Raw genomic sequence first — 25,785 nt, 5'->3', positions numbered from 1 at the left:
TCATTTATCTTTTAACAAGCTATTAAAGGGCGGCATGATTGGCGTAGCAGTTAGTGCCATGCCTCTACAGCGCCAGTGAACTGTATTGGACCGGGGTTCAAATCCCATGCTTTTGATAAGGAGTTTGTACGTTCTCCCCATGTCTGCATGGGTTTTCTCCAGGGGCTCTGGTTTCCTCCCACCATTCAAAAATGTACTGGGGGCGTAGGTTAATGGGGTGTAAATTGGGTGGCATGGACTCGTGACCCGAAAAGGCCTGTTACCATGCTGTATATCTACATTTTAAAAATAAAATTAAAAAAAATTAAATCTAGGTACTTCTAACATATTCTAACTTTATTTCAAATTTTTAACATTTTACATCTTTTTCTGTAATATTTTATTTATTTTAATATGATCATAAAATAAAATTTTTTAAGGACTAGATCCCCGAGATGTTGGGTAAAGAGTTCTTTCCGATGGTTTAGTATTGGAAAGGGCACATAGAGCGCTAAGGAAGAAACCGTTATCAGGACAACCATTATGAGCAGTTTTAATTTGGTGCCTGAATTATCAGGATAGAGAAATTATTCTACGGTTGGCGGTACAGAAGGCAAGACAAAGTCAAGCTCCAATGATGAGTCAGAACAATAGAGTTTTCTTTTTTGCAGATTTGAGTCAAAAAATTAGCCATCGACGGGAGTTTAATTTGGCTAAAGATGTGTTGTGACGGAAAGGATATAAATTTGCTTTTCGATACCCTGTTGTGTTGAAGGTTTTTTATGGCAATTATCAATCTCAATTTTTTGAGATTAGTTTTTGCTAATTCATTAACGGATCTACGTAGTCACGGAAGAGTCTCACTGTTGTCGCCTAAAAGAAGGGCCAATGGAAATGGAAACAGACAGAATGGGATAAATGGAAAGAAAGAGGTTTTGACACATAGTCTTATTGACGTTGCAGATCCGAACCAGTCATTGGGAAGTGAGTCGTTGGGCTGAATGTTTTTATGACATTGAATTGTATTATTATATATATTGAATTTCTGGCTGGGGGGAGCTGGATGGCACTGAAATCTTTGATAATCAGCTGTCACTGGTGGGGTTTATCACACCCAGTTTTTTAGGGCGTTCCTACCTTTGGGTGTTTTTGTTTTTCTCTTTTTTTTGGGGAACTAATTATATTCCTTTTTATATAAACTTTTTTATAATATTAGGGGAGGGAGAGTGAATTTTGTTTATTAGCAGGAGAGCGATCTTTTGTATTAAGTGATTATATTGTTAGTTTGTTAAGATGTCTAGTATGAAATTTGCAACTTTTAATGATCAGGGATTAAATAATCCAATTAAGCGAAAGCGAGTTTTAGCTTATATTAAGAAAATGAAAATAGATTTTGCTTTTTTACAAAAAACATATTTGACCGAAAAAGAGCATTTGAAATTGAAAAGAGATTGGGTTGGTCATGTGTTTTTTTTCTTCATTTAACTCTAAGGTAAAAGGTGCAGTGATTTTAGTTCATCAGAATTTATCTTTTGTGTTGCATAGTGTGGAGGGGAATGCTGAGAGGGTTTTAAAAGTGGACTGTAAAATCTTTAATGAACTTTGGACTTTACTTAATATCTATGCACCTAATGTGGATGATGAATGTTTTATTTCAGATGCTTTATTGTCATTAAGTCAAGCTAATGGAAATATTTTAGTTGGGGGGGGATTTCAATTGTGTTTTGGATCCTTTGATGGATAAATCCCCAAAATGTATTAGAAAATCAAAGATGCCAATACAAATTGGAGCTTTAATGAAAGATTTAAATTTGGTAGATATTTGGAGACAGGTTAATCCTACAGAGAAAGATTTTTCTTTTCATTCTTCTTGACATGATTCATTTTCTAGAAGAGATTTTTTTAAATCTACAAGGAAAGGTATTGCAGGCAGAATATAAGAGTAGAATTATATCAGATCATTCTTTATTTTTTTTCCTATGAAAGTTCAGAGGTAATACGTTTATCCTATTTTTTCTTTAGCTTGGCTTCGCGGACTAAGATTTATGGAGGGGTATGTCCACGTCAGCTGCAGGCTCGTTGGTGACTGACAAGTCCGATGCGGGACAGGCAGGCACGGTTGCAACGGAAAACTGGTTGGTTGGGGTTGGGTGTTGGGTATTTCCTCCTTTGTCTTTTATCAGTGAGGTGGGCTCTGCGGTCTTCTTCAAAGGAGGTTGCTGCCTGCCGAACTGTGAGGGGCCAAGATGCATGGTTGGAGGCGATATCAGCCCACTGGTGGTGGTCAATGTGGCAGCCACCAAAAGATTTCTTTAAGCAGTCCTTGTACCTCTTCTTTGGTGCACTTCTGTCTCAGTGGCCAGTGAAGAGCTCGCCATAGAACACGATCTTGGGAAGGCAATGGTCCTCCATTCTGGAGACGTGACACACCCAGCGCAGTTGGGTCTTCAGCAGCATGGATTCGTTGCTTGTGGACTCTGCCAGCTCGAGTATTTCGATGTTGGTGATGAAGTCATTCCAATGAATGTTGAGGATGGAGCAGAGACAGCACGTTCTAGGAGCTGTAGGTGATGCTGGTAAAGGATCCATGATTCGGAGCCAAACAGGAGCGTGGGTATGACAACGGCTTTGTACACGCTGATCTTTGTGTGTTTCTTCAGGTGGTTGTTTTTCCAGACTCTTTTGTGTCGTCTTCCAAAGGCGCTATCTGCCTTGGCGAGCCTGTTGTCTATCTCTTTGTCGATCCTTGCATCAGATGAAATGGTGCAGCCGAGGTAGGTAAACTGGTTGACCGTTTTGAGTTCTGTGTGCCCGATGGAGATGTGGGGGGGGCTGGTGGTCATGGTGGGGAGCTGGCTGATGGAGGACCTCAGTTTTCTTCAGGCTGACTTCCAGGCCAAATATTTTGGCTATAGATGGAGATTTAATACAATGTTGTTGAAAAAAAACCTGAGTTTGTTATTTTTGTTAAGGAACAGATTGTTTTTTTCTTAACTGAAAATGCTAATTCAGTTAAAAGTCGCTTTGTGTTATGGGATGCGTTAAAAGCTTACTTAAGAGGTGCAAATAATTAGTTATACTACTAAAGTTAGGAAAGGCTGAAAGTCTTAAACTAGAGAAACAAATTGATGAACTGGAGAAGGAATTTCAGAAGAGAGTGACAGAAGATCAGAAAATAGCTTTAACTAAATTGAAATTGAGATATAATACATTACAGACTTATCAATTTGAATGTTTACTTAATCGACCTAAGCAAACATATTATGAGTTGGGTGAGAAGGCACATAAAGTATTTGCATGGCAGTTAAAGAGGGAACATACCTCTCGGGTTATTAATGCTGTTAAAAAGAATTCAACAGTTACCTATAAACCTCAGGAAATTAATGACCAGTTTTATTCATTTTATAAAAAATTATATACTTCTGAGGGGAGATGGGACAATGGATCTATTGATTCTTTTTTATCTACATTAACGTTATCAGCATTAGAAGAAGAGGATATTATAGATTTGGAAGCTCCGTTTACAGATTTAGAAATTAAAACAGCTATGTTGGAACTGCCTAATGGTAAGTCACCAGGTGATGATGGGTTTTCAGTGGAATTTTATAAAGTTTTTTAATGAAGATTTATCTTCGGTGTTTGGGGAGGTATTACAACAAGTGACTGAACATTAAGAGTTACCAGAATCTTGTTCTAGTGCTCTAATTACTGTAATTCCAAAGAAAGATAGAGATCCATTAAAGATGTCTTCGTATAGACCTATTTCTTTATTGAATGTGGATTATAAAATAATAGCTAAAATGTTAGCAAATCGACTTGCTAAATATTTGCCTAAATTGATACATGTAGACCAAACATGTTTTATTAAAAATAGACATGCTTCGGATAATATTCTTCGATTAATTAGTTTGATCCATATATATCGGCAGCAACCCAACCATCCAATGGTGGTTGCACTTGGTGCGGAAAAAGCTTTTGATAGGGTCGAATGGGATTTTTTATTTAAGGTTTTGGAGAAGTTTAAATTTGGCCCTTTTTTTATTGGTTGTGTTAAAGCTTTATATACAAACCCAACTGCTAGGGTGGTGACAAATGGACAAGTTTCTTCGTTGTTTAAATTGACACGTTCTACCCGACAAGGTTGTCCATTGTCACCAGCCCTCTTTGCATTGGCTATTGAACCATTAGCTCAATTAATTAGGCAAAATGAACAGATACAAGGGATGAGAGTTATGGATGAAGAGTATAAGATTAATTTATTTGCAGATGATGTTTTGATATATTTAACAAACCCAGAACAATCTTTGCCACATTTACAGGACTGTTTATTACGGTATGGATCATTATCTGGATATAAAGTTAATTGAGATAAAAGTGATATTCCACCAGTTGGTGAAGGATATAAATATATAAAAATGTTATTAATTTGAAATGGTCGGATAAAATTAAATATTTAGGAATAATTGTGAATACTGAGTATCAATCTTTATATAAATTCAATTATGTTCCATTATTGAAAAAGATTAAGGCAGACTTAATTAAGTGGAAGGATCTTCCGTTAACTCTAATTGGTCAGATTAATTGCATTAAAATGAATATCTTTCCACGTATTCAATATTTGTTTCAATCAATACCATGTTTTCTTACAAAGAACTTTTTTCAGGACTTAAATAAAGTTACGAGGGAATTTTTATGGAAAGGTAAATTACCAAGGGTAGCATTAAGTAAACTTACTTGGAAGTATGCATTAAGTAGATTACAATTACCTCATTTTCAGAACTATTTTGAAGCAGCCCAGTTTAAGTTTATTAGTGATTTGATGGATCTGGATAGGCCTCCAAGTTGGGCTAAAGTTGAGATGGCAAGTATTTCTGAAATTGCAATGCATCCATTTATATTTCAGTGGAATATAAATTTGTTAAGGGAGTATAATATGCCGATATTAAAACATTTATTGATGTTATGGACAAAAAAATTAAGATTATACGATCAAAAGGTAAATTGTCTATTTTAATGCCATTATATAATAATCAGCTTATTCCTTTTTCAATATTTAATAGTCATTTAAAGAGTTGGAATTCTAAGGGTATAAAAACATTACAGGATTGCTTTGTAGAAAGATACTTTCTTTTAAGAAACTGAAAGAACGTTTTGATATTGTTTATTATCAAATTCAATCTTTGGTGAAAAATATGTATGGTAGAGAGATGATTTTACCTGTATTGTTCGGAATTCGAGTCTTTGATTTCCTCTCTGCCAAAAAAGAGCTATATTTCTGTTATGTATCAAGTATTACAAGATAACATGAATAAGTCGGAATGGAAGAAATCTAAACTTAAATGGAAAAATGATTTAACTTTTGTTTTTCCTGAAGAATATTGGACGGATATGTGTTATTAGATTGACAAATGCACGGGATGGAATGGTTAATTATAATTTTTTACATCAGTTATATTTAACACCTGAGAAATTGAAAAAACATGATTTCAGTAATTCAGATTTCTGTTTTAGATGTGGTACATGTGTTGGTACTTTTTTTACATGCTGTTTGGTCCTGTGTGTATGTACAACCATTTTGGAAAGAAATTAAGCTAATTTTGGAAAAATTGTATAAGTTTAAGTTACCATTAGATCCATCCATTTTTTTATTGGGTTATGTGATTCCTTTAAAGGGATTGGGATTGGATAAATTTCAAATTGCATTTGTATATTTAGGATTGTCCATAGCTTGAAAATGTGTAGCAAGTACATAGAAAGTGATTAATATCATGCGATGACATAATGAAATGAAAGCTTGTATTGTTATGGAAAAAAATTACATATGTTTTGCATGATAATTATTCTTTTTTTGTTAATAAGTGGTTACCATATTTGGAGTATATGCATTTAGATGTATTTTGATTTATTATACCTTTAGTTTCTGTTTATATATTTTTGGCTCTCCTTAAGAGAGCTGGGTTAAGGGGTGGGAGTGTGGGTGGGGATTTAATTTTGTAAATTATTTTTCTCTTTTTTTTCTTTCTTTTTATTCTTAATTTTTTATATATATATAAAAATGTTGTTTGTATTTTATATTATTACTAACAATTTTTCAAATAAATAAAGTTTAAAAAAAATACATCAGTTACAAAAGAACATGAAGAGGTAGTGGAAAGAAAATAGTAATTAGGGACTCAAAATTCCTTATAGTTTAGTCCAGAATAGATCAGAAAATGAGATACAGTGCACTACTCTTGTTTACAAAATAAATGGAATTTTGAACACCAACCATCCTCTAGAAATTTCTGTGGTAGAGGATCTTAAAGACCTGAACAATCTCCAAACACTGCAAACAGAAGTTAATGGAAATACTCAGCAGGTCCAAAGCAAAATAATTCTTGATCCTAAAATCAGAATCTTTCTCAATGGAAAAATATTTAATTTATAATGCTTAACATAATACCCTTGTGACATAAATCAACTGTCAAGCTACCAAAACTACTGGTTTGGCAGATAGAAGCTTTTGAAACATGTTGCCAAAAGATTCATGTCTCCTGGTTTGGAACCGTTGAAAATACTAAAATAGGCTCATTTTGTTTGTAATTGGCACATTAAACACTTTTTAAAAACAGCTAGTTGTCACATAACCATAATTTAATTTTAAAAAAGCAGATGGCAGACTACAATCATGCAAAAACAAAATGCTGGAGAATCTCAGCAGGTCAAACAGAATACTTTATACATTAAAGATACATAACCAACATTTTGGCTTGAGCCCTTCATCAAGGTATGGATAAAATTTGGGTAGGTACCCAAACAAAATGGTGCAGGGGAAGGGGCAGGGAGAGGAGCATAGTACCACAAGAAGGAGGTAATAGGTGGATAAGGGAGGGAGGGCACACCAGCAAACAAGGAGAGGGTGGATGGCTCTATGAGTGGAGGGGGAAGGGGTTGGAGAGTTGGAGGAAAGACAGGGATGGAGAAGAGAGAGGAAGAATGGGGAGTAGGCTAGCAGAAACTGGAGAAGTTGATGTCAATACCATCGAACTGGAGAATGCCAAGATGGAAAATTAGGTGCTTATCCTCCAATTTATGGGTGATCTTGGTTTGACAGTACATGAGGCCATGGACAGACATGTCAGTGTGAGAGTGGGGCACAGAAATGAAATTAGTTGGCCACTGGGAGATCTCCGTCACTGATGCGGACAAAACAAAGGTTCTCAGGAAACTGATCTGCTAGTCTTGACAGTGTCTCCAATGTAGAAAAGGCCACAACGGAACCAACAGATATAGTAGATGATTCTCGCAGATAAACAAGTAGTGTTACTTCACTGGAAGGACTGTTTAGGGGCACGTATTGTAATGAAAGAGGAGGTGTAGGTTCAAGTGTGGCACTTTCTGCAGCTGCAGGGGAAGGTGCCAAGGGGGCAATTTATAGAAAGGGATGAATGAACAAGGGAATCATGAAGAGAGGTGTTCCTACAAAAGGCGAAGAAGGGAAGAAAGGGGAAGATGTGTCTGGTGGTGGGATCAGGTTGTAGCTGGCTGAAATTACAGAAGACAAGGTGTTGGATGCGGACACTGGTAGGGTAAATCCTGTTTTTGTTGCATCTGGGAGCAGAGGGGCAAGGCGTACAAGTGGGAAATGGAGACGATGAGGGCAAGGGTTGAGTTGATGGTGGTGAAGTGGAAGAAGGAAAACATTTTGGATTAAAAGACCTCATTTTAGGAATAAATACAATGGAGAAATTAAGAGAAAGGAATAGAATCCTTGCAGGGAAATCTGTGTGAAGCAGTATAGTCGAGGCAGTTGTGGGAGTTAGCAGCTTTGCAAAAAATGTCTGTAGAAAACCTATCTCCTGAGATGGAGACAGAGAGATTAAAAAAAAGGGGAGTGTTGCTATATGGGATACTGCACTCTCAAGATCTATGACCCTGTACTCACAGCCATGATGCCTTCCCCTCTACTGTCTACTACATTTATGCAATTTTCATTTAGCTTGGCATCAACGCTCCTGAAGCATTGTAATGGAGCATTTTTGCAAAATACAATGCCTGTGAGCTGCATGCACTGTGTGCCTCGAGCTTTGCAGTTGATGAATCTTGGCCTCAGCAAATGCTGATCTCTAAAATGAGATAGAATTTCTAGAATTGGAACGTCACCTCATATAGTTGCAACAACACTTCCAATTTCACTCATAACCAGATTTTAGTACGATGGTATCTTCAATGCTCTCTTCAGTGTTATGTTCCAAATCAGGTGTACGATAAAAATTAAATACTGTAATGATGTGCATCATTCTGAGGGGTCTACATGAATAGGACTCTTTAAATTACTCACAATTATTGGCAATGGCCACGAAAGACATTGGTTTCAGAAAAAAAGCTAGAGCACCTCCTGATAATTGAAAGACTATTTACATACCTATGAGAGGTGTACAGGCAAGAGAGTAACCCTGGAGTCTTCAACATTGACCTCAGATCCCATAATGTCTTCTGGCATCAGGTCATGTAGGAATTGAAACCTCCTCTTGATCAGTATCAATATTGCAGTTATCCTTCAATCAATGAAGGAGTACTCCTTTTGACTGAACAATGCTTGGAAAGAACCATGGAAAGTAGAAGGGGATATTCTTAATATATTCTTGTGGGTGATTTCAATATCAAATTCCATCACCAATCGACTTGATAGCACAATCACTAACCAAGCCAGGAAAGTTCCAACAGAAAAGCTGCCAGTCCGCATCTGAAGCAGGTAGGGTGTGAAGAAGCACGATGGATTAACCTGCTTGACCTCACTCTCAACATCCTACTTCTGCCAGTTGCTCATGATCATTAGATAAATGGCAGTTATCACCTCATGGTTGTTATAGTAAGCAAACTCCATCTTAACACAAAGGATACCCTCCATCGTTGTAGGTGCAACATCAGTGGTGTTAAGTGAGGTACCCTGGGCATCTGGGCAACAAAAAGATACTGTGAACTATCAACATTCATGGGAATGTATAATCTCATAGCCTGGCATAGCCCTCACTTGATTGGTACGATCGAGTACAGATTCTTTGAGTGCAGTAGGACACAACAAGAGCAGCAGCAGACATACCCATAAATGCCGGGCCAACCTAGAGAAGCTGCCACAGGGACTAAGGCATTCACCTTCATGTTCAACCAGAAGTGCCAGGAGTATAATTCATCCCTGCTTTCTCCTAAGGTACTCAGATCCCAACCAATTCAGTCTAGTTCACAAGATACCAATAAACAGTTAAGAGCACAAGATACAGTAAGACCTATTGGATCATTGTGTACTAATGTACCAACCTCTAGCCAGGTTACAGAAATACAATTATAATATAGCCATGTACCGACCATGTGAAAATTTGTCCTGGTATATTCTAATCCCCCAAAAAAACACAGAAAAACCCAATCTAATTATCACGAAATTAGCCTACTCTCGATCATTAGCAAAGTGATGGAAGGCATCGTGGGGTGAGTTTGGGTTTCATTACTCCTCATTACAGCTATAGTCTAAACTCAGATAAAAGAAACACAAATGCTGAAGATGCTGGAATCTTGAGCAAAGAATTGCTGGAGGAACTCAGCAGGTTAGGCACCATCCATGGGCAGAAATGGTCAGTAAAATTTTTGGGTCTGAACCCTCAATTAAGACTAAGATAGAACAAATAAAATTACGAATATAAAGGGGAAAGAAGCTGGGAGAGGCGCCAGGAGTTGAGAGAGTTGAGGTAAGAAGATACGGAAGCTAGAGAAATAGGTAGAGACAGGAACCATGAGAAAGGAGAACAGCGAATAAAAGAAAGGAGTAGGTGAAAAAGAATTTCAGAAGTGAGATGAGAGTGGATGGCCTTGGCATCAAGGCAGTATTTGATCCAGCATGGCAACAAAATGGCATGGCATGATCCAGCATGGCAACAAAATGGCAACATGGCATGGCAACAAAATACTCAGGTAAAACTGAAAGTAAAAGGCATCAAAGGAAAATCGAGAGCTGAAAGAACCTGTACTGGAATGATGACAGCAGTTCAAGAAAATACTCATCACTGTCTTGTCAGGGCTGTTTGGGGATGGACAATAAATAATGGCCATGCTTAAATTTTAAAAAAAGAATAAAGCTACGATCGATTGCTTAATCAATATTCAGTGATTTCAATGGTTTCAAATGAAGTGTCAGTTAGAAAATACAGAATAACAAACTGTGTAGCAGTTCATCTGATTTAATAATGTCTGATAGATCTACAATAAACTTAGAGGCATTAATGAGCTGTGCTATTAATTGACAAGAGACAGATTTGCACTCACGAGTCGAATCTCTGCAACCATAAATATGCAAAACGGGAATGTAGATGAAAAAGACAGAAAGATAATCAAAGCAAAAACAGCTTTATGTTGTGCAGTTTCTAAACTGTACTGTAGACCAGAATGGGTGGAGTATTTAAGTGTAGTTGAACACGCCACACAATCATCTGTAGAAGGATATTAATTTAAAGAACAAAGACAAATATACAGACTACATATTTAAAATAGAAGAATCAATTAAAGTAAACTGACTTGCTCTTTTCAAAATAAAACAATTCTACTGCTGGAATTGAAAGCCATAATAAGTATGAAGGGGAATAATCTTTGCTTTCTGAGAAGATTTCTCAAGTAATTTTACCTCTCCAGGGTGCATCACTATAACCACATTTACAGTGAATCTAAACTTGAAATAAAAATACAACCTACAATATTGCAATACATGAATTTTTCCCTTTATTAAAGAGAGCACAAAAATTTAACAGTGAAATATAGCTCGGTTTTCAAAATTTTCACAGCAGTCATTGTTTATGAGGTTTTAAATAATTTCTTATTTTATTTCAAACTTGACTTGTACCTTAAAAACAGGAAACTTCTGTCACACTGATTGTTTTGAAGCTGCTTCACCAGAGAAGAGACTAGCTGTAAAAAATGAAATAGGAAATCAAGCATCATCAAACAAAACAAGATCGGAAATAGAGCAACGCAAGAGCAGCAGATGCTGAAATGTTGTGCAAACAATGAGAAGCTGGAGGGACCCACCATGTCAGGTAGCATCTATGGATGCTTTTTCTCATGAAGGGTTCCAATCCTGAAATGTTGAGTGTCGCACCCCCCCCCCCACCCCGGCCCCCGACTTCTTGTTGTTTGCACAGAGATAGAGCATATTCTTTTGTACCCTTGTCTAACAAAAATGCATTGATTTTAAATTTGAAATGATGAAGAAGTAACCCTGATCTCTCACTCAAAATGTTGCGTGGCCTAATTTTGAATTCCCCTTTCATTAAACTTTTCAAATCATTTCATTATTTTAGATAACCTCAATGATGTCATCCCATAATCTTCTATACTGAAAGAGAATAAAAACCTATGCACAACCTCTATTTAATCCTTCTTGCCCTCGTGTGATTCTAATGAATCTGTAGTGTACCCCCCCCCTAAAAAAAACCCAGAATCAATACTGCATTCTCCAGAACCAATGCAGTACTCCAGCAACAATCTAACCAGAGTTTGGTGCAAATACAAAATACAATTAAGGAAACTTTATGAACCATATAGGAAAGTGAGTTATCTCATCCTGTTCTATTTAATTAGCTCCATAACTAATTACAATGCAATAGAGCACTTAACATGCAAGTTAGAATGCAAAACTTTGCAACCAAAATGCTAGCAAAAATATCACAGAAGTGTTCACAGAAGGAGATCAAAGAACAACTTTATAGATGTTGTTGGGAAATTCAGCTGTTATACACCGCACTCAGAAACTGGTTATTGCCCTAACTAAGACATGATTACTCATCAAATATGCTCTTAGAAATTCAGAAACTTCAGTCTTAACACCTTGGCAAAGGGAAAACTATTTTATAAAATCACTATCTTGCAAATGAAAGACATTCTAATATTGCCACAGTAAAACAAACATTTTCTTCTGAATGGCAAAGCTGAAACAGGGAAATAAGAATGGTGTTCTTTTCTTTGTGGATGGTGCCAATATGAAAATGGTCATAAATCAGTATAGTTATGAAAGCCTCTGCCTTTTTAACTACTTAAGGACTATAAGAAGTTTAAAACCAGGCTTGAAGAATTCATCCTACAAGCTGAGGCATGTGAAGGCCGCCATAGATTTTGTTGAAAATGTAGATTTTCTTTGAAATGAAAGGACAGGTAGGGAAGGAAAAGAGTAAAATGCAGACTAACTATGAAGAGTATGAGATCAATTTGGGTGAACTGGAAAAAGAAGCTCACAGCTGAATTTAATTATTTTTATTAATCGTATTATAAAAAGAAAGTACAAAAGGAGGAGTACATAATCAAAAAGGGGGGGGGAAAAAATCACTATATGGCACATGATAAATACTCCATTGCACCACAATTAATGAATGTTTTCATCTCCTCTAACTGAAATCTTCAAATAAAAATTATATAAAATCCCACCTAATCTAAGAAAGGAAAAGCAAAAAATAAAACCCAGAAAAGACTGTGTAACCTATCCTGAGAATTTATTAATAAAAAATTAATCGTCTGGTCTTCACCAACAAAAAGGAAGTAAAATTAAATAGAGTCTGTAAGGGAAAATAATTGTACTAAGTCATGTGGAAATAATTTATAAAAGGTCACCAAGTCTTAATTTTCTCTAAATTTAAACATGACATAATTTGAGAGAACCATTGAGTCAAAATAGGTGGATTAGAATCTTTCCATTTAAATAAGATAGCTCTTCTAGCTAATAATGTAGAAAAGGCTATAACCTGATATTTGGAAGTGGGAACTCGTCCCACTTCTGGAACTATAATTCCAAAAAGAGCAGTCAATGGGTAAGGTGCAAATTGATATCCAGTATAACTGACAAAATCTTAAAAATATATATCCAATACCTCTCCAACATAGGGCATGACCAAAACATACAAGTTAGAGAAGCCACTTCTGAATTACATCTATCCAATTATCCCAGGAATCGTATGTCAATCGGCCATTTATCAAGTTGTAGCCTTTCTACATTGTTGGCTAGAAGAGCTATTTTATTTAAATAGAAAGATTCTAATCCACCTACTTTGGCTCAATGGTTCTCTCATATTATGTCATGTTTAAGTTTAGAGAAAGAAAAATCTGCTCAAAGCTGGCGTCAGATGATGTCATCTCACACCCGGGATTGCCGCCCTTGACCCCTAGTACAATCCCCAGCATCTGCAGTTGAGATCGGGCAAGTGTGAAACAGGCACTTACATTGCAGGCACTTCCTATTAAAGGTAGAACAGATCAAACGCCAGGGATAAACCATTGCTAGTTTGAAAGCGTTCAATGTCCCAGTTAGGAGTGGTCCGGTGTGAAAGGCCAAACCCCCATTCCTATCCTGGGATACTGAACGGCTGATTTACTGGGATGCAAGTGTGAAAGGGGTTTTAGCGACACGAGTGCCACACAAAATTACACTTGTCAGTCTCACGAGGTAGCCAACCCTCCCCAATACTCTTGCCAGAATTCCAGAATAGTGAATAAAGGTACAAGGATCCAGTGCAATAATTTCATAAACAATTCACTTTGAAATTACCATCGCACTATAATTTGCTTCTATTTTTCTAATTAAAACACATGCATGCAATGTGAACTTTTGATTTAGCTCTTAAAAGACCTACACAATGGATTAACTTACATTTTTCAATAATTCACGGTGATAGTCCTCCTCTAAGTAATTTAAACTCTGAATAAAACTTCTTACTTCTTGATCTACGCTGATCAAATTCTGCTGCAAGCTCTGTTTAAGAAAAACAGCAAATATGCAATATTAATGTATTTTAAAAATTAATTAAACCAAATGTATTTAGATAATAAAGAGTGATGGGATTGGCAGAGCAACTTGGCAAAACAAAATAAAAAATTCTAAAAGTACCTTCATTCACTGGCATTCAAACACAAACTGATGCATCAATTATTATTCAAACACAGCTTCATGCACAACTTGAAAAACTAATAAATTAGAAATTTAACTGTCATGTATAAGAACTTATTATAAGCAAGCAAATACATCAAAGAAGTTTCTAAATCTAGAGGCTGTAATGCAAGACCAGAGCAGGCATTGTCTGTCGTATCATTCTGGACAAATTAGTTAGACTTCAGACTTAGACATTGTTCTGAAGAAATTACAGATCAATCAAGGCAGGATATATTGCTCAAATATCATGTGTGCAGATAATGACATCAAATTAAATGGGAGGAAAAATCACAAATACCGCTTTCAAGATATTCTGAAATCTTGTGGGTTAATGATTGATACAAGGCATCCTAGTGATAACTGTGGTTGTCATGAGCGACATTTTGTGTCTTGTATAATGTGAGACATTATACGGGTTTTACTGACTTTCAAAATATATCTACAGATAATAAATACATCAAACAACATCGTGGTTACTCAAATTTTATTTAAACATCTAAAATTTGTCTGCTAACTGAATGAAAGACATTAAGCAGTCTCTTGCAAATAGGTATAAAAAGGTCATTACTCCTTTAGTTTTCCCAAATTGAACACCTGATCAATGATGCTTTAAAAAAAATATCAAGATGTATTTTACTAGATAAAACAAAATTATTAAACCCAAAAAATGTATGAAACTGGAAGCAAATCCTTATTGTATGCCAAGAACTGGGTTACGATCTCCTCTATTAATTTTGGATAATGCAAATGGTGGAGGAACTCCCAGCAAAGAGGCTAAAGAGTACCCAGTAACTGAATTTCTCTCCATATCTTCCCATAAAGGACATTCATATACGTCGGAATAACAAATCCAAAAGATAACATATCGGACTTGAAAAGCCAAATAATAAAATCTAATATTAGGGAGAGCCATTCCTCCATCTTTCTGCAATAAAAATTTGCTCAATCTCGGGATATTTATTATTAAAAATGTAAAATATCATCTTGTTTACCTTGTCAAAAAATATTCTAGGGACGAAGGAAGGTACTGCTTAAAAAATATAAAAACTTTTGTATAATTTTAATTGTGTTAATATGACCAACTAATGATAGTGCCACTGGAGACCAACTGGAAAGCAATTGTTTCATAGAATATAATTATACAGATCCTTAAGATTTCTTATAATTTTAATACCCAAATATATAGATAGGTTCTTAACAATATTGAAGGGTATTTGATCATGTAAATACTCCTGATTAATAAGAAAAAGTTGATTCTTATAAAGATTTAATTGTATCCTGAAAAACTACCAAATTCACAAAGTAGGGACAACATAAATGGAATAGATTACTTTGGGTCAGAAATATAAACTAATAAATCACCCGCATATAATGAAATCTTATGTATCATACAACCCCTCTTGATACCTTGAAGGTTATTGGAGTCTCAAAGAGCAATAGCTAAAGGCTCCAGAGCCAAATTAAATAAGACTAAGATGGCAGCCCTGCCAAGTGCCCCTAAAATTGTTTTAAGATCTCAAATAAGTAAAGCCATTCCACTCTATCAAATGCATTTTTAGCATCAAGGGATATAACACATTCAGGTTTATCAGATGGAGAAGAGTAAATAATATTAAATAATCTTCGAATATTAAAGTGAGAATACTTATTCTTAATGAACCCAGTTTGATCCTTAGATATAACTTTAGGTAGAATATTCTCTAGTCTGTTGGCTAAAGTTTTAGAAAGGATTTTAAAATCTACATTTAATACTGATATTGGGCTGTAGGAGGCACAATCAGTTAGGTCTTTATCTTTTTTTTTTAGGAATTAATGAAATAGATGCCTCATAAAATGTTTTAGGCAAAGTCCCAGAGGATATAGTCAGTGAAGATTTTACATAAATGAAAGGATAGTGTTACAAGCCCAAAGGACCCAAAACCCAGCAGCAATAGGCATTCACCAAGACAAGTAGTTACTTAAACAAAAATTGTTTTTAATTATCTTTAAACATGAAAACAAAATCAAACTTTAACTTATTTCTATTAACTTAACTAAACCCAACTTAACCCCCTTCTAATTCTAAGCGCACGTGTACGTGATGTGTGTGTAAATGTAAGAAAAGTTATTTGGTTCACAGTTCAATCTCACTTCTCATTCTTCCAAGTTCTCTCGTTGCAGGCAATTCTTATACTGTGCACAGAATTTAACATATATAAAATTCACCAGGCCTTGGTGCTCGAAAGGTAAATGTTTACCGCTCAGGAAGGTTCTCAACAATTAGTCACCTCAATGTCTTGCTGATGAAACTTGTCCCATCAGGGTTCTCCAGATAATAACCTCATTCTTTCAGGCTATCACAGAGTTCCTTTCTGTTCCTCTTATTCCAAGAGAAACAATGAGAGATAGCACCTATAGCCATCTGCCGCTCTGGAGTTTGTTTCAGTTCCAACCAGTTTCTCTTGCTTGTTTCAGCTGTCTCTCTCTCTCTCTCTTCAACTGCTAGAAAGCCCATGTGACTCTCTCACTTGCAAAACCCCTGACCTTCTCCAGCAAACAATAGGAGTTAGTCTTCTTGGTCAAGCTGTTGTCTTTAGGTAAACAAAAACGCAGGAGTGACCCTTCTGTGGACTCTCTCAAAACCCTAGCAAAGAGCTTTTAACAGCCATGGAGTCTCCTGCTTGTTGTTTTAATGACATCATTTCAATTAGCACCTACTTATGAAATGTGCACAGCATTCTCCATAGTTTCTGTAAATTCACTGAATATGAATTCTTCAATATTTTAAATAAGATCTGTTTTAAAGTGTGTGTATGTATGTAACCTACTCTAATTTTACCGATTTATCTCCCAAATATTCCATTACAATAGAATATCATTGAAGAGTTTAAAACTCCACTGAATACCCATCTGGTCCTGGTGCCTTACCTGACTGCTTAATGTTTTTCAATCAGAGATTACTTAAAGTCTTTCAATTAGTTAGCAGACAAATATGATTTGAGCAAGGCACAATTTTTAGGTATTTGCAAATTAGGGACTTTCTGTGTACTTTGCTCTCAAACTATCTTTCTGCTTACCCATCTAATATGATAGATGCTCTTTTTCAGGTGTATCCAGTTCAAAAAGAGTTAATAACTACAATATATAATTGGTGACAACGATAAAATTAAAGGTGCTTGGGAAATGGAATTCCAAGAATTGCTTCCAGATGATCATTGGGATCATATTTTTTTGACTAGTAAATACTTCATCAATGTGTGCCCATCATTCCTTGATTCAGGTCAAGGTGGTACACTGGGTACATAAGATAAGTAGGCCCGTATTTTTCCCAAAGTAAACCCTACTTGTGATTGGTGCAAAGTTGAGATAGCCACTTTAACTCATTTTCTGCTCGTGTTCAAAACTAGATAATTTCTGGAAAGGTGTCTTTGAAACCATAACAAAAGTTCTAGGATTAGAATTACAACTAAATCCATTAACAGCTATTTTTGGGATCATACCAGTGGAAACTGGGCATATGCCTGTTTCCGCACAGCAAATAAATGCCTTTTCACCATTATTCGTTAAAAAAACCATACTACTTAAATGTTTCCACTGGTATGAAAGGATTCTAAACGGCCTATTCTGCTTCAATGGTTCTCTGCTCTCATGCCATGTTTAAATTGAGAGAAAATTGGGAGTTAGACATTTGATACATCTTTTAAATTTGAATTTGGTGACCGTTTATTCAAAATTTCTATATAGTTTAAGAATCATAATTTTATACTGGATTCTCTCCTCGTTCCTTTTGGTTTTAACCGGGAAACCCTTTGTTTTCCTACTTTAATCTCAGAATGGACTGCCTAGTCCCTCTTTCTTTTTATTAGTTAGAGGGGACTTTGTAATAATTTTTTTTTCCTCTCTTTTTTCTTTTGGTTTTACAAGAGAAGAAATTTATAGTTAATATATATTTGTTAAATACTAATATGTTCTTTTTCTTATACACTTGTAAATACATGAATGTAACTCTCCTCTTGTATATTGATACAACTCGATGTAACTTGATATAACAGATTGAAAATAAAGAAAGAAAATCTAAAATTTTACAAAGTCTAAGAAGAGCACAAAACAATTTTATGGCAAGAAAAAAAAAATCTAGTTGGACAGATCATCGTCTCCTCTTTTAATTCCAAAGTGAGGAATTTAGCCTGCAAGAGGTAAATATAGATCCCACAGGTATGCATGTTCAGGTACACTGTCAGATATATTCGGAGCCCTGGACCCCAGTGAATTTATATGCCCCCAACACAAATGATGATAAATTCATAATAGATCATCTTTTAAAATTGGCTGACGGTCATGGAAATATACTGGTGGGCAGAGACTTTAATTTCTGTCTGGATAGATGATCCAGACATAAAGGGTTTCAGGATCAATCAGGAAGAACATAACATTAATTTATTTGCTGATGATGTTCTGATATATCTGACAGAACCAGTTAACTCTACAAAAATTTAAGTCTAAATTGGAAGATTTTGGGATTATATCAGTTATAAATTCAAACGGGACAAGAGCGAAGTTATCCCACTTACAGGTGGGAATTATGAATAAATTAAGAGAAATTCTCAATTTAAGTGGCTGTTCAATGAGATTAAATATTTAGGTAGAATTTATTCAAGTTGAATGATCTTCCCTTGCTTCGGAAAATTGAGAATAATCTTAATAAATGGGTGACCCTCCCAATAACTTTGGTTGGAAGGGTCAACTGTATTAAAATGAGTACAATATTTTTTTCAAAGATTGCCTGATCCTATACCACAGAGATTCTTTCAAAATCTTAATAAATGCATCAGGAAATTTCTGTGAAAAGGTAAGCCTTCCAGATTCTCTATTGATAAATTAACTTGAAATGCTCCTGGATTTCAAAAAATATTTTTGGGCAACCCAATTGAAGTTTGTCACCTCCCTCTTTGATAGAGGAGGCAAGTCTTGATGGGTAAAACTGGAGTTGCACAAGGTTAGTGAGATGATAGCAGAAAACCTTATATATAAATGGAATTTTAAATTATTATCTGGCCCTAAAGAAGCCCCCCCCACCCCGATTAAAGCATATAATTACAATATGGAATAAAATTAATGGTCAAATTGGGGATGGGGGGGGGTTTATTTCACCTAAAATATCCCTGGCTCAAAATATGTTCATTCCATTAATGATTGATAATAAAATCCTGAACACTTGGTCTCAAAGAGGGGTCAAGTATATTGAGGATTGTTATGAGCAGGGACAAATTATGACATTTGAGTAAATTAGGAATAAATAAGGAGTTTAAATACATTTTTTTCTGCTATCTTCAGTTAAGATCTTATTTATGGGTAAGTCCAGCACCTTACCGCAGTGTAGCGAAATAAAGACTCTGGTTTGAAAGGGGAGCACAAAAAAAAATTTCAAAAATGTGTTCCTTATTTCAGGCAGTAACCCCTAAGCAAGGGCTTGATAAATCAAGACAAAGGTGGAAATCAGATTTGGGATTAGAAATTGATCCATTTTGCTAGTCTGACTTATGTTAGGTAATGGGCTGGTTCAATACAACTCCACAAAAGTTACACAAATTCAAATGGGAAATATCAATCCAATGTTTTCAATGTGGTCAAGAAATAGGTACTTTCTTCATTCAACCTGGTCATGCCCTAAAGTGAGGCCTTTCTGGGAAGATTTGGGTAATCTCCTGGGGAAAAAAAAAATGACTGGAATTCAATAACATCAGGTAGCTGAAATTATTTTTTATTGGGGAATTTAGAAGACTTAAAACCTAAAATGAGATTAATTAAAATTCATTAAGCTCATTTCAGCAGGGGTTAGGAAATGCCTAGCAGTTACTTGGAAATCTGATTCCCAACTATGTTTAGTCCGTTGGAAGATAGAAATACATAATTGTGTTCCCCTGGAGATTACCTATAATCTCAGAAATAGGTACGATGTATTTTCAAGAATTTACCTAAGGTACATTGGGGCAAATCTTTAACGATTTCCCCCCTTTTGACTCTTCCCTCCCGGTGCTCGCAGAGCAGAGCTGAAGACCCTCGATACGTCAGGTTATTCGTCCCTAGGTTTATCCTAGGTGAAGCCAATCTCTTTTTCTTACTTTTACTTCTCTTCTTCTTTCTTCTCATTTCTTGGTGGCTGGGAACGTTCCCCTTATTTTTTCTTCTTTCTATTATCCTTTTCTCCCTTTGGTTCAACATGGACATTGAATTTGCATTTTTGTAGTATTATTGTAATTTTTCTTTTTTATAATTGAATCACACGTTGATTCTTTTTTTTTCTCACTTTCTTTAATATCGATGTGGATAATATTTGTATTAGTTAATATTATTGATATTGATGCTTTACATTTTGATTATTTTTCATTTTGACTGCACATTGATTGAAAATACTCAAAATAAAATATTCAATTTAAAAAAAAATTCTAGTAGTTCAAACAATAAAAAAATTTAAGCATACTGCGACAGAGTATACAGATATGTTTTTGGGAGATAAATTGGGAAAGGTTTATTAGAGTAGATCACATACCAACACTTTAAAACAGATCTTATTTGAAATACTGGAGCTCTGCTAATGTTAGACATATCGGGGCCTCAGAGCTTTTGCAAGAGCTTTGAATAGTGCTCAAGATTCTTCTCTAATTGATTGTTTACAAAAGGCAACAGATGAAAGAGCTTGCTGTCTGGAAGAGAGCTTGCTGTATTAAGAGGGTCATATGGTTTTGCAAGCAGAGAGAGTCAAACAGGCTTTCTCTGAGAGACATTGAGATCACTTGTACAGTGTTATACCCAGCAGAAGTGGCTGGGACTGGAACAGGACAAGTTGGCAAGCTTATGGAAATTCCTTTTGTAAGATGGCTTGGTCAAAGCCCTTGTGGTTCATGCAAGAGGGGAGGACTGGTTGTCTAATGTTTCAGTTGGAATAAGAGAAACAAAAAGCAACTCTGCGGTGACCTGAAAGAAAGAGGTTATTATCTGGAGAACCCTAAAGGAGCAGGTTTCGCCAGCAAGACACTGGAGTGGTTGATTCAAAAGGAATCAGTTGTGGATGTCCTGGAATAACAAATCTCTCTCTGAAAACCGACAAGAACCTTCCTGAGTAGTAACCATTTACCTTTCAAGCACCAAAGTCTGGTGAACTTTCTAAATGTTAAATTCTGTGCACAGTATAAGAATTACCTGCAACCAGTGAACTTGGAGGAATGAGAAGTGAACCAAAGAACATTTCTAAACTTACACACACATTACATACACATGCACTTAGAATTAGAAGGGGGTTAAGTTAAGTCAATAGTGATAAGTTAAAATTTGATTCTATTTTCATGTTTAAAGATAATTAAAAGCAAATTTTGTTTAAGTAACCATTTGTCTTGGTGAATTTCTATTGCTGCTGGGTTTTGGGGTCCTCAGGGCTCATAACAATACATTCTGCTATGATTTCTTCATTCACTAACAATGGGGTCACATTTTCAAGGTGCTCAATGAACTATCCATTCAAGTATTCCTGAACAGATTTTACCACTGGCATCTGCCTTTCTGGCATGAAAGTTCAATTGGGATGGAGATGCTATGAAGGGCAGTGGTATTTTATCAATTGGTAGAGTCGACGCTCAAGTCAAAGGAAGCAAGAAGGGATTTTTTTTTAAATAAAGAGGGGTCAACAATGGTCAGAGAAAGAAGGGAATATGAAAGATCATAGAATGATCACTGATAGCAATGATGGTAGAGGTAGGTACAATAGGGTCTTTTGAGAGTCTATTAGATAGGTTCATGGAACTGAGAAAAATGAAGGGTTACAAAGTAGGGAAACGCTAAGCAGTTGTTAGTGTAGGTTATTAGGTCAGCACAATACAGTGGGCTAAAGATTTCTACGTTCTATGACATCGGTTTAAGGTAAGGGGGAAGAGATTATCTGAGAGACAACTTTTTTTTAAACACAGAGGGTAGTGAGTGTATGGTATGGGCGGCCAGAGGTGGTGATTGAGGGAGGTACTATTATTATTGCAATACTGTAATAATATTGTAATACTGTGCACTGTATATGAATCATTTGTCTTTGTGTGTGTTATGTCTGTAGGCATTGTTCTGCATTGTGGACTGGAGAACGCTGTTTCATCGTGTTGCACTGGTACAATCAGATTACAAATAAACTTGAACTTGAGATACATGGATAGACTCAACTGAGAGAGATATGGGCCTAAAGAAGGCAAACATGATCAATATGGATGGAGCATTTTGGTGAATGAGGTTAAATTGGGCCGACATGCCTTTTCCATAACATTTTACTTTCACCCTGTATCTACTGTATGTCTTATGGTTCTTATCTCAGCTTGTCTGCTTGTATTTACCCTATCTATACCCCTCATAATTGTGTATATCTCTATCAAATATCCCCTCATTTTCCGATATTCCATGAAATAAAATCCTAACCAATTCAACCTTGCTCAAGTTCCAGCAACACCCTTATAAATCTTCTATGCACTCCTTTTATCTTACTGACATCTTTCCTGCCCCGGCCTCGGTCGAGTGGGGCAGGCAGAGGCCCCGATCCGGGCAGAGAGTGGGAGGCGGCGGCCCCAGTCCAGGCACAGGGTGAGCTGCGGCGGCCTCGGCCCCGGTCCGGGCAGTATGGACCGACCTAGGAGGGGAGGCAGGCCCCTCCAGCCCGGGTAAGAAACCTGCATAGGAGAAGGCCACTCCGATATAAAACCTACGACCCAAGGACCTCGCTGCCACGTCCCAGCTTGCTTGGCCACGGCACACGAACCATGGGTGTAAAGGGTGGGGCCAGTACTGCGCGCACTGCACTCCACCTAAAAGCTCCTTTGCGCAGGCCCGAGGACAGGTCCACGTCCTCCCCCTCCACGTCCTCCCCCTCCACGTCCTCCCCCTCCACGTCCTCCCCCTCCACGTCCTCCCCCTCCACGTCCTCCCCCTCAAAAGATGCTCACAAATACCCAACCCCAACCAACCAATTTTCCCCTGCAACCGCTGCAATCGTGTCTGCCTGTCCCGCATCGGACTTGTCAGCCACAAACGAGCCTGCAGCTGACGTGGACTTTTTACCCCCTCCATAAATCTTCGTCCGCGAAGCCAAGCCAAAGAGAAGATCAGGGATTACTTTTGGTTTTTAGCCAGAGCCTTGAGATTGTGAGAGGTTTACTTGTAAGGCATTCCCATCCCAATTACTGATATCAAGTCACATCACCTATATATCTTAGAAATATGCACATGAAATAGCTCCAACTCTCTATCATATTTTGTTCAAAATAGTAAGTGCTTCACACCATTTCTCTAATCTAGCATTTTGTGTTAGTCAAGTCAAAACAATACAATTTCAATAAAAAGAAACAAAAGCCAATGGACAAAATTTCCTGTGACATTACTTTTCATTGCAACCTGCTGGAAGTTGCACAGCACTTGCTCCCTATCTACATTTCAAATCTAAAAACCTTTTCCATTAATCTCAATTTTCTCCTCCAGCTCTGCCACTTAATTGGTTCTACTTCCTCACAATGGAAGCATGTATCACTTCGTCAGCATATTCAGCTCTACATGGTTCCAGAAATGAGCTTTTTCATTGCAGCTTTATACATTTTAGTCTCAAGGCCCATTTCTTTGACCGTTTTTAATCGAGCCTTTCAAGTTCTCCTTTCCTTCTCCAACATTAATTTTCTGTATTCTTGTTTGCGATGAAATGAGACCCGAATTTACTTTAGATATACCATTAATAACCAATTTTCCATCATTGAGTACAATCCGTTGATATAAATAATTCCACTAAACTGATAAATTCTGAAAGAAATGTATCTACTTCACAAGCAAAAGTACAATCTAAAAGTACACTGGTGCCCTCTACAGTTCAGCTGGGATAGTGCATTACCCAAATGTGTGGAAAATTGCATTTTTTTTGTTCTGCAATGAATGATACTGATGGCAGTACCGTTGAGCGATTATCAATAATTTATTTTTTCTTAATTTGAGTCATTTACAATTGTTAAAATTAAGGTGCACAGTATACGTCACACATGCTAGAAGAAGTTTTAAGATTGTAGACAGAAAATAAATGATATCAATATTTTTGAATTGTTAATTATCCATGTGTCCTGATATAAAGGTTTACCCATTATTAACCCTCAAACACATTAAGACCCATTTTCAGGCCTTAACCCAAGGGGCTATTTAATTATTATCTTTGGCTTGGCTTCGCGGACGAAGATTTATGGAGGGGGTAAAAAGTCCACGTCAGCTGCAGGCTCGTTTGTGGCTGACAAGTCCGATGCGGGACAGGCGGACACGGTTGCAGCGGTTGCAGGGGAAAATTTCATATTATATATGAAAGTCATTTCACAGGAAAATTCTGTATCTTTCTCAGAAGCACAAAACCTGACCTAATGATTATATTGAATGAGTCAAAGGAGGCAAGAGGTGGCACTCCAATTTCCTTTCTTCAATCTGTATCAGCTGGGGATGTGGAATGAGCTTCCGGCAGACGTGGTCGAGGCGGGATCATTGGTTACATTTAAGGAAAGACTGGATTGTTACATGGATAGGAGGGGACTAGAGGGGTATGGACCGGGTGCTGGTCAGTGGGACTAGGAGGGTGGGGATTTGCTACGGCATGGACTAGTAGGGCCGAACTGGCCTGTTCTGTGCTGTAAGTGGTTATATGGTTATATGACTTGCTGTACTCCCGATCACAGAACACCCCAAGAAGCATTGTCATTATAATCTGTCTGCCTTCCACGGTCAACTCCATCTATATATCAGATAAAGTTCAATAAATATTTCTGAAGATTTGCAGGTGGGCATTTTTTTTCTAATACATGTCCATCTCATCCCTCATCAATAACCAGAGGATTACTGTGACCACGTTAACAACTGCAACCTCTAGATGGCCTGCAACTTTCTTGATATCCTGCCCTCTTGCCAGCAGAAGTTTGTTCTGGTAGGAATAAAATCAGGGCAATACATTTGAGAAAGAAAACTATAAAGGTACAAGGCATAGATTGACAATGGTAGATTGGAATCTACGTTAAAAGATATGATAGCAAAAGGAGCAATGGCTTACATAGTTTGGAAAAATTAAACATATTTGTAAGATACAAAAACTCAACTGGAAAAAGATAGTCCAACAGTGGCTAACAAGTGGTATTAGATTAATGAAAAGGCTTATGTTGCAAGAAGAAGCAGTAAAGTAATTTCAGCAAAGGTGGACCAAGATATTGACAAAGGAAAGAAAAATATAAGAGTAATCTGACAAGAACCTCAAAAACAAACTGCTGAACTTTTTATAAATATGTAAAAAGGAAAACATCACCAAAACTTAATAGGGATCCTTTACAGACTGAGAGAGGAAAAAAATCACATTTGACTTAAGCAAGCAAGGTAGGAAATTAAACCAAATATTGAACAAATATGCTGTGCTTGTCTTACAATACATCTCCAAGAAATAACTGAAAACAAGACTGGAGTGAATAACTCAAAGAAATTAGCAATGATTTCAAGAAATAAACATCTTACAGGACCAAACATCACTGAAACACCAGAATATGATGAGCCCCATTCCAAGTTTTTGACGGAGAGTGGAAAAATGAGTTGTTAATCATCAAAAGTTGCAATGATTCAAATCAAGCAAGCGTGCGCATAAAAAGGTAAAATATTTTGTTTTAAACAGTGAGAGATTGAAAGTTGTCAGGTGTTCTTTGAACCCAAGTATCCTTGGACACACATGACTGAAAGTTAACATGCGTGTAACATGCAAATAGAAGTGCAAATGGTCCAATGATCTTTATTGAAAGCACATTTACACCTCTGACCAATGGCGTGTCAGGGATCAGTCCTGGTTCACCATTGTCTGTGATCTT

The 25,785-nt window shown here is 36.6% G+C and overlaps 1 protein-coding gene across 2 annotated transcripts in view; it reads right to left on the bottom strand.

Annotated features, from left to right (window-relative positions):
* fancc (FA complementation group C) overlaps nucleotides 1-25,785 on the bottom strand; it is a 191,967-nt gene that overhangs the window by 72,183 nt on the left and 93,999 nt on the right. For both annotated transcript variants that reach the window (XM_069929487.1, XM_069929480.1), the window contains exons 5-6: nucleotides 13,640-13,741; nucleotides 10,847-10,911 (exon numbers count right to left, since the gene is read on the bottom strand). In XM_069929487.1, coding sequence (XP_069785588.1) covers nucleotides 10,847-10,911; nucleotides 13,640-13,741 — 167 coding nt within the window. The remainder of the gene's footprint in view (nucleotides 1-10,846; nucleotides 10,912-13,639; nucleotides 13,742-25,785) is intronic.

The sequence above is a fragment of the Narcine bancroftii genome, chromosome 1, assembly GCF_036971445.1.
Source record: "Narcine bancroftii isolate sNarBan1 chromosome 1, sNarBan1.hap1, whole genome shotgun sequence".
In the NCBI taxonomy this organism is placed as follows: domain Eukaryota; kingdom Metazoa; phylum Chordata; class Chondrichthyes; order Torpediniformes; family Narcinidae; genus Narcine; species Narcine bancroftii.
The sequence above is the reverse complement of the archived record's forward strand: the minus strand, read 5'-3'. Positions and strand labels throughout refer to the sequence as shown.